Genomic DNA, 10,601 nt, shown 5'->3' with positions numbered 1-10,601 from the left:
AAAATGGAGAAAAGCTAAGCACCTTTACTCTCCCACTGAAGCAAAGTATACCTTCAGTTTTAAAAGGTTCCAAAAAAAGGAATAACAATCGAAATGTAAATAAGAAATACCCAAGTTAATAAAGATGAAAAAAATAAAATAAAAGGTTCTATAAGTTTGAGAAAGAGGGGAGGAGAGGAAGAGGTAAAAATTATATAAATATAATACATTTATAAAACTCACTCAAAATTATAAATTGATGTTTTTAAAAGTTCTCTGATTTGTTTTACTTGAATGCATTTTGTTTTAATTGGAATGGCAAGAGTATGATTTTGAGCATATAACTTGGGATCTAGTGAGAATATAAATGCAGTTATAGATTTGAAAGTTGTAGGAAGAATCGATTGAGAGGAAATGCAATCCCAGACATCATCTCTGATGATTAAAGATAGCTTGACTTTATTCTTGCTTGAAAACTCTCCCTACCTATATTCATCAGAACATATGCTCTTCCGTTCACTTTGTACCAATATTGAGTGACATGTAGAAACATTTTTTACCCAAGGTGAATTGCAATGTATTTCCTAAATTTTAAACATGATTTCTATTAATGTGATGACCATACAATACATTTTAGCATATAAATTCTTTTTAATATTTAGGTAACATTTTTTTCCACATTCATGTGTATACAAACAAGTTTCTGTTTCTAGCAAGTTACTAAACAGAAATTATCAGCAAAAGTAACAGATAATCTTAAGCAGTATTCCCTGATGCAGATGAAAAACGGAGAGTACTTGTTGTCAATCATTAATCAAAACTGTGAATTATTCCTCACTTTTTGGAAGATAATTTGCACCAGAATTAATCAGCCGAAATTTTAAAATATTGAAATTGTTTATACTTATTTTTTAGATCATATTACACAATTTTCCCTCTATTTTTCTTTTATTGAGAATGCATTTTAAGGGCTTTGCCAGGTTTGAGCATCAAAAACAAAGACCAGGCAGATTGGCCCTCCCATTTTCCTCTCCCACTAGATTACTTTTCTAGAGTTAACAATCAAAGTTTATTCCTTTATTTGCCCACTTTCATATGTCTGACTAATTCCTGAGGCTGATTATCAAATTCCAACTATCAGAAGATCAAGGTCTGGGCACGCAAAAACTTTATTACCTGCCCATTGAGAATTTACCCACTCAGTATAGCTCATTCTAACACTGACCTCCTTTTTTTTTTTCCCTTTCCCAGTTTCCGGGCCAACATCCCCTAACACCTCCCCCTCCCCATCTCCCTCCAATACCACCCTCCCCCCAACAATCTGGTTCACTGAGGGTCCAGCCCTGGCAGGACCAAAGGCTTCCCCTTCCACTGGTGCCCTTACTACGCTATTCATTGCTACACATTCGGTGGGAGCCCAGGGTCAGTCCATGTATAGTCTTTGGGTAGTGGCTTAGTCCCTAGAAGGTCTGGTTGGTGGGCATTGTTGTTCATATGGGGTCTCAAGCCCCTTCAAGCTCTTTCAGTCCTTTCTCTGATTCCTTCAACGGGGGTCCTGTTCTCGGTACAGTGGTTTGCTGCTGGCATACGCCTCTGTGTTTGCTGTATTGTGGGTGCATCTCTCAGGAGAGGTCTACATCCGGTTCCTGTCAGTCTGCACTTCTTTGCTTCATCCATCTTATCTAGTTTGGTGGCGCTATATGTGTGGGCCACATGTGGGGCAGGCTCTGAATGGGTGTTCCTCCTGTCTCTGTTTTAATCTTTGCCTCCCTATTCCCTCCCAAGGGTATTCTTGTTCCCCTTTTAAAGATGGAATGAAGCATTAGCATTTTTGTCATCCTTCTTGAGTTTCATGTGTTCTGTGCATCTAGGGTAATTAACATTTGGGCTAATATCCACTTATCAATGAGTGCATATGATGTGTGTTTTTCTGTGATTGGGTTACCTAACTCAGGATGATATTTTCCAGTTCCATCCATTTGCCTATGAATTTCATAAAGTCATTGTTTTTGATAGCTGAGAAGTATTCCATTGTGTAGATGTACCACATTTTCTGTGTCCATTCCTCTGTTGAAGGGCATCTGGGTTCTTTCCAGATTCTGGCTATTATAAATAAGGCTGCTATGAACCTAGTGGAGCACATGTCTTTGTTATATGTTGGGGCATCTTTGGGGTATATGCCAAAGAGAGGTATAGCTGGATCCTCAGGCAGTTCAAAGTCCAATTTTCTGAGGAACCTCCAGACTGATTTCCAGAATGGTTGTACCAGTCTGAAATCCCACCAACAATGGAGGACTGTTCCTCTTTCTCCACATCCTCTCCAGCATTTGCTGTCACCTGAGTTTTTGATCTTAGCCATTCTCACTGGTGTGAGGTGAAATCTCAGGATTGTTTTGATTTGCATTTCCCTTATTACTAAAGATGTTGAACATTTCTTTAGGTGTTTCTCAGCCATTCTGCATTCCTCAGCTGTGAATTCTTTGCTTAGCTCTGAACCCCATTTTTAATAGGGTTATTTGACTCCCTGTGGTCCCACTTCTTGAGTTCTTTGTATATTTTAGATATAAGCCCTCTATATGTTGTAGGATTGTTAGAGACCTTTTCCCAACTGTTGGTTGTCGTTTTGTCCAAACTACAGTATCCTTTGCCTTACAGAAGCTTTGCAGTTTTAATCAGATCCCATTTGTCAATTCTTGATCTTAGAGCATAAGCCATTTTTGTTTTGTTCAGGAAATTTTCTCCAGTGCCCATTTGTTCGAGATGCTTCCCCACTTTTTCTTCTATTAATTTGAGTGTGTCTACTCACCTCCTTTTTTAAACGATCTTTTCAAACCATATCTTCAAAGGTCCGTATTGCTCTTTCTGCCCAATAAATATTTAACCATCTTATTTCTTTGTCTTGTGTAATAAATGAAATTTATGTAGAAAATCAGAGTTTGTGTTGCAGTTTGTGATCTATGCCTAATCTGGGATCGAGAATGGAGCCCCCAGTAATCCTTCATATGTTTAATACAATATACTCTGATTATGGATTCCCCTCCCCCGTCTCCTTGAAGATCTTCCCCTCCCATTTGAATGCACACACTTTCTGTCTCTTCTTAGAAAGCAAACCGGCAGATAAAGAATAATAATGAAATAAGAGTGAAAACATATACAAACAGACTATAATAGGACAAAAAATAAACAAACCAAAAAAAACCCCACAGATACATATATTCATATTCGTATATTTAATCTAGCAACGAACACTTTGTAATATGCCCTAAATCCGTCATTCTCAACTTTCATAATACTTCAACCCTTTAATTCAGTTCCTTATTTTGTGATGACTACTGACCATAAAATTACCTCATTGCTACTGCAGAACTATAATTTTGCTGCTCTTATGAATCTTATTGTAAATATCTGATATGCGACTGCCATGACCACAGGTTGAAAAACACTGTCCTAACAAGAATCTAACAAAGTTATCTGAACAAAGCAAAATGGGTTCAACACAAACAAAACTGGAATTAAAATTGAACTTTTTTTAGGAAAGTAATTTATTTTCTTTGCCCAAGACTTTATTAATTTAGTGCCAGGAGCCATCTCATACATGCTAAAACCTAGCAGGTAATTTTCCTGAGGCCAAGGTCAAAGAAAGAACATTTTAAGAAAGATTCCTGGTATATCTATCTATCTATCTATCTATCTATCTATCAATCTATCTAGATATATAGTTTTGTATATATTTTATAAAGCATATATTAATATGCTTTCCTGATATATATATATATATATATATATATATAAATAAACAATCACTAGGTATTAACCTACCTTTTTGGGTACAGTTCTGCAGATCAACAAAGATGTACTACCTTGCAGTGGATAGTACAAAGACCTATAGATGACATCTTAATTCTTAATGATGATGTTATAAGAATCCCTAAAATTATACTAGTAATTAGTAAGGCCTTTATAATAAGACTTCTAGTAAAGTTCACTTTGATATGAAAACTGCAATGAGAACTTTGCCAGTTTTTATGTTTCACAATTTATTTGCTTCTGAGATAGAAAGTGGGCATTTACAACTCAGAGCACATTCTAAAAGGTTGCAAAATAATTAAATAAAGGTCATGAAAGGTAGCTAATGATTTATTGTAGGTACAAAGACAAAATATAAAATATTGACTAGATTTATCTGTACAAAGCTTCAATGATAACTTAGTTATGGTCTTTAAACTCTCCATGAACCTATAGAGCTAATGACAGGAGCTTGTGACAGATAACACATGTCTAGGTTCAATGAAAATGTTTGTAAACATCTCTGTTGCAAACTTCTTATTCAATTTATTATTTGAGTTTGTTTGAACATTTAGTGAAATTTTGATTTATAGGAAAAGGATGCTTGGGAAAACCATGTGATCTATTCCCCTAGAAAATGTGCATAAAAGTAGAAACAATTACATTGCATGGTATTATTACATCAGAGCAAGACAGGAGAACAAGATTAGAAAGAGAAAGAGTAGAGTAACTTATCAATTATTAGAACAATATGCAGAATGCAGAGAAAAACATGGACAGAAAGAAACTGCAGAGAGACCAGAAAGAGTAGATAGGCTTCTTCTTTCCATAGGATGGAATAGATCGTTTCCTTACAGCAAGGCAGGCTTAGTCTTACTAAAGAAAACATTTTTTTCTTAGACACTGGTTTAATTCATTTAGCATTAAAAGGAAAGAAGCTTATTCTTTTTCTTCTTTCTCTATGCCATAAAGATTATAGTTCATTTTTCATCTAGAATGAGTTTTTTCTATACTGACACTTAGTCTTTTTCTCCATATGCATATGTAAATGTGGATATAGGTGTGTGTGTGTGTGTGTGTGTGTGCACACGCAATTGTGAAATAACTATATATCTGTGTCCAACTGGAATGCATGAATATGCATGAACATGTATGCATGCTTTGGCAAATTAATGTAAGTTTATGAATATTTGCTTGTGTAAAAGTTTTTCCTTCTGTGAGTGACTGTCTTCTCCTGGTTCAATAAAAATCTGTTGTTCCAAACCTCCCTCCATTTTAACAAGGGAGAGGGGAAACTTCTGATTAAGAGAGAAAAAAAACCCTAGAAATTTACTCTTTACTTGATACCCCACTGTTTTAGAATGAAGTACTAAATGCCAGAGATTATCCAGTTTCTGGCATCAGAATAATTCAGACAGTTGGGCCAACTACCACTACAAAGTAATTTAGAATAAAACCAGGTAAGAGTTTTAATATTAAAAGACAATCTTAATTTATCACAAGACCAAGTCTTGCTCTCTCAGATTCTCTTTCTCCTTGGCTACTTTCAAAAGGCCCCAAGGCCTGACACTATTACTGATGCTATGGTGTGCTTACAAAAAGGAGCCTATCATGACTTCTTTCTGAAAGAGTCAGATGCAGATATTTGCTCCCAACCAATGAACAGAAGCCGTTGACCCCTCTGTTTGAATTAGGAAAAAGCTGGATGAATCTGAGGAGGAGGGTGACCCTGTAGGAGGACCAACAGTCTCAATTTAACCTGGACCCCCAAGATCTCTCAGACATTAGATCACCAACCAGGCAGTATGCACCAGTTGTCATGAAGCCCCCAACACATAAACAGCAGATGACTGCGGGGCCTGGGTTAAGTCAGAGAAGATGTATCTAACCCGCAAGAGACTGGAGACCCCAAGGAATTTAGAGGTCAGGTGGGGAGGGGTGAGGGTGGGAACATCCTTGTGAAGAGAGGCGGGGGGGAGGCAGAAAGGAGGTATTCAATGTGATCAGATTGTGGGGAATAAAATCAGGAGTGTAAAAAATAATAAAATAAAAAAAGTAGAAAAGAAAGGTCAAGATTGCTGAAGCTAACCTCAGGCAAAAATAAAAGTAATTATACTTTACATTGCATTTCACTTTTGATGATTAAAACAAATGATTTGAAAACCAGTAACCATATCATTAAATATCACTCACAAAGATTTTATGTATAATTACTTGTATTTTCTCATATTTTAATAGAACTGCTGAGGTAGTATATGCCTAACATTCACATTATTCAATGAAGCACATATTTCACACAGAAACATAAATAAAAATGCATAATAAAAACTAAAATTAGGTAAACCACTTGTAGTAAGAAAGGTAACGTGTCTGAAAGTTTGTTGGGATTCTCAAAGACTTGGAGGATGACATAATTTTTTAAAAAAATGTCTGTACAATAACAAATTGTCATTCTCCAGACTGAATACTTACAAATAATCATAGAGATTTAGCATATTGTATGCAGATTGTATTTATATATTGAGAGACAGAGAGACAGAGAGAGACAGAGAGAGACAAAGAGAGAGAGAGACAAAGAGAGAGAGAGAGAGAGAAACAATAAGAGAAAATGACATGACTTTGAAAATAATCTAGGACTGGGTTTGTAGGAGGCTTTGTAAAAAGGAATGGGTAGGGAAAATGATGAACTTATAATGCCAAAACTACTAAAAATAATTTTAAAATAAGTATAGAATTATTATAGAATAAGTATAGAATTGAGACAATGTATGTCTTGTAATGATTATAAAATATACATATCTGGAAATTGAGTCTGTTTCATGGCTGGAAATGGAAGCAACACTGGAAAGTTTGGTGTAAGTAAAAACTTGCTGAGTAAATAACTTAAGTCATAAAAATTAAGTAGGACCAGGGATCACATTACAAAATGAATCTTTGTTGTTCACTTTCCTCCACTGCTGACAGCACATACCACCTTTTCTAAACTCTCACTGTGTTATAATACTATTGACAAAGCACAGGACACACACACACACACACACACACACACACATACACACACACACATATATATATATTTATATATATTATATATATATAATATATATATTAAATTGTAGTGACAAAAATTCCCTCACTTTTCTGATATTATTTTTTTTCAAAGAGAAATCTTACAGAACTTTAGACTTATTCAGTGAACCAAGACTCTAAAATGATTCAGCTTTACAAAATCTATAGATAATTTATTTACAGTTATACATTTTTGCAGCACAGTTTCCTATAATATCTTTGTATATACTTTTAAAAGAAAACAATAAAGAATCCAACAGTTAAGGAAACCTAGTGAAAGGTAATTTATATTTTTCACCAAACAATAATCTAGTTGTCTAATAATGAATGAGTTAATGTAAATGGAGGATATAACATTCTACCTTACATTTTCTGCTATTGAGTCTGTCACTGATTTTAGTTTTTAGTACTATAGCTTTATCTAGAAATCAGATTTCATTGACTCTGGATCTTCTCTTTTATAAACTTAGCCAATAACAATAATCAAAGTTAAAGAGGCAATGAATGTGAGCGTGAGTCAAAAGCATGGCATGGAAGGGGTTTGAGGGGAGAAAGGAAGTAATTATATTTTCATTAAAAATGAAAGTTATCACAAAAATTACTATTTCACTGACTGTAAAACTCAAGCACTTTGAGACTATGCTTTCTCCTGTTCCATGTCCCAAATGAGGCATTCTTAGATATGCAAAAGTCAATGAATATAGCATACTGGTCCAAATTATCAAACTCTAATTGTAAGTGATTCTTCTGAAAGAAATATGCAGAGGATAAGGCTGACTGTAACTGATGAATACTCTTAACAATACATAAACAGATGTCATTCAGTAGAATATTTCCAAGCTTGGAGAAGATCCCTAGTATCACTAAATTGATACGATGATTTTGATACTATGGTTTGAGAAACTAACAGAAATCTTAGGATGATAATCCATATCTTTTATGTTTATGTGAATGCTTAAATAATTATTTAGATATCAGACCAAATTCTTTATCTAAGGCATTGTATCAGAAATGATCTAATGTTTCAAGTTGTAAAAATAATTTTGGCATATGTTTAACAACATTATTCAAAGAAAATGGACTGTAAGTTTACACTGATCATAGATATATGATCATGTATACCTACACAGAGGCAAGACATTGTATGGAAACATTGAACACTAAGAGCAGACTATGTTGAGTTTTTCTGCTAATGAAGGTATTTCTCAATGCCAGTATCAAATATTTTACCATATATTTCCGTTAATTTCAAGAATAAATGAGGAAAGTTAGTTAACAGAAGTTCAGTTTGAAAATGTCATCACAAAGCAAATGTGTCCCTTAAAATGACTAAGTTAAAGAATACACAGTGATTTCATCTAAACACCTGCATAAACTGAAGTTCATTGAAGAAATTTTCCTTTGATGATCTGTTTCATGGCATTGATGACATCCTTGTTCCTTAAGCTATAGATCAAGGGGTTCAACATTGGACTCAAAAAAGTGTAAAAAACTGCAATTACTTTTGACTCTTCTACAGACTTCTGTGATGGAGGTCTTAAGTACATGCAGAAAAGGGTTCCATAAAATATGGTGACTGTTGTCATGTGGGAACCACATGTAGAAAAGGCCTTTTGCCTTCCATCAGCTGAACGGATCTTCATTATAGCTACAAAAATGAAAAGGTAAGATAGAAGAATGATAGCAAGAGAACTTGAGAGAGTAAATCCAGCAACAACAAACATGGCCATCTTTTTGACATGAGTGTCAGAACAAGCTAGCATGATCAGAGGGGGATCTGCACAGTAAAAGTGATTGATTTCATGGGACCCACAGAAAGACAGGTGGAAAGTGAGCAGAGTCTGAGATAGCCCATTCAGGAAGCCAAACACATAAGGAAATGCGACGAGAGAGACACAAACATTCTTGGACATCCTGGTACTGTAATGCAGAGGGCTGCAAATAGCCACATAGCGGTCCAGAGCCATTGAAGCAAGGATATAAAACTCAGTGATCACCAGAGCAATGAAGAGGAGACACTGTGTGAAGCATCCAGCATAGGAGATGGTCTTCTGGTCTGAGATGAAACCGTGCAGCATGTTTGGGGTAACATTGGAAGAGTAGCAAATGTCTACAAAGGAGAGGTGTCCAAGGAAGAAGTACATGGGTGTTTGCAGGTGGGAATTGGTCCTGATCAGCACAATCATACACAGGTTTCCTGTCAGCGTTATAAAGTAAATGACCAGGAACACCACAAAGAGGATCCTCCCCAGGACTGGGCTGTCTGTGAGTCCCACAAGAATGAAGTCCATCATTGCAGTATGGTTTAGGCAAGTCATTTTCAAGATGAAAATAATAATGAATGCAAGCAATATCTTCTCCTCTGTCCTTAATTCCACTCACTTTTTCACATCATTCTATTCATCTGAATAAAAGTAAAACACTGTCAGTGTGCAGCTCACCTTTTCTGGGTTATTTTTTCTCCCTATGTCTTGTGATATACCTCTTTCATTCTCTCTATGAATTATGCACACATGAATGCATGCACACACACACACATACAGAGAAAGCGTTTTGATTCCCTTCCTCCATATTTTCCTCCTTTCATATAGGTATCAACTCATATTTTTTACGCACATTTCTGTTTTGAAATGCCCTACTTTTGTTATCTTTTCCATGCTTTCTGAAGAAAAAGAAGTAAACCCAGAAGATATGAATAAGACACCCAGCTGGTTATTTCTGTCATTAATACTGACTAGTGATAAATTTTGGGTTTTTCATTTCCCTAGGCATGATAATATCTCATTTCAGATACAAAATAAAATAAATATTAAATTCATATTTTTACCTACAAACCATAGATGTCTCATTTAACTTTAGAGTTATAAATGGAACTCAATTTATAAAATATGTCTTTTAATATGTAACAAAGATTCAGATTCAAATACTAACCTATATTATTCATGTACACATAAAAGTGATATTCTGTTCTGTCCCATTATAGAAGCTTACCACAGTAAACAAATTCTGCCCATTGCTGGGACACATATTATACTGTAGACATTAGCCACAGGTAAAATTATACAAATTAAATGAGTCATTTTTAGATTTTAGAAAACCCTGTTTTATGAAGATAGCATTTACACCGTGAGTAAAAAAAATTTAATTATCTTAGACCAAGTGTAGATTTTTGCTTTTAATTTTGTTTTACCAAATCCATCATGAAAATATAAGCTGAAGTCTGGATAGGCATTTGAGCAATGTCCTCTTTGTCATTGTGTGCAGAGTGGGGGTGAATATGTAAAAATACATAGCTTAGTCTTTAGACATTATATACTTGGACAACAATGTGTTTGTCCTCCAACTGTATATTTGAAAAATATGCATATGACACAGATTCTTTGGTGACACAGAAATACCAACATATAAACAGAATGGTCAAGGGAAATTCAGGAAATATATTTTCTACAGTGATAAAACAACAAACATTCAAGTTACAAGTTTACTTACCAAACACAGAAAATAAGTACCTGTGGATATGTATACACTACATATTACATAAACAAACTGAAGATATTTATAATGTGATTATTCAAAATAGTCCCATGGGATTCCAACAATAATTATAAAGATCCAATTAAAGTAGTCATATTCTCAGAGGCAGAACCTTAACTCTATATGGCTTGAGGAAATGATTTTCCTTTGAGGCCAAAATCTTAAACTAATTTCTATGTACAGAGCTTGACATCATGTGCATAAAATCTCAGCATAGTTAACAAAGTAGGCTT

The 10,601-nt window shown here is 34.9% G+C and overlaps 1 protein-coding gene across 1 annotated transcript; it reads right to left on the bottom strand.

Annotated features, from left to right (window-relative positions):
- Positions 1-8,216: 8,216 nt before the first annotated feature.
- Positions 8,217-9,152, bottom strand: LOC116900262 (olfactory receptor 5M10-like). Its single transcript, XM_032902014.1, has one exon. The coding sequence runs from the start codon at positions 9,150-9,152 to the stop codon at positions 8,217-8,219; it is 936 nt and encodes a 311-aa protein (XP_032757905.1).
- Positions 9,153-10,601: the final 1,449 nt, after the last annotated feature.

This window comes from Rattus rattus, chromosome 5 (genome assembly GCF_011064425.1).
Source record: "Rattus rattus isolate New Zealand chromosome 5, Rrattus_CSIRO_v1, whole genome shotgun sequence".
Classification (NCBI taxonomy): Eukaryota; Metazoa; Chordata; class Mammalia; order Rodentia; family Muridae; genus Rattus; species Rattus rattus.
Note: the sequence above shows the minus strand (reverse complement) of the source record. Positions and strands in the feature narration are given on the sequence as shown.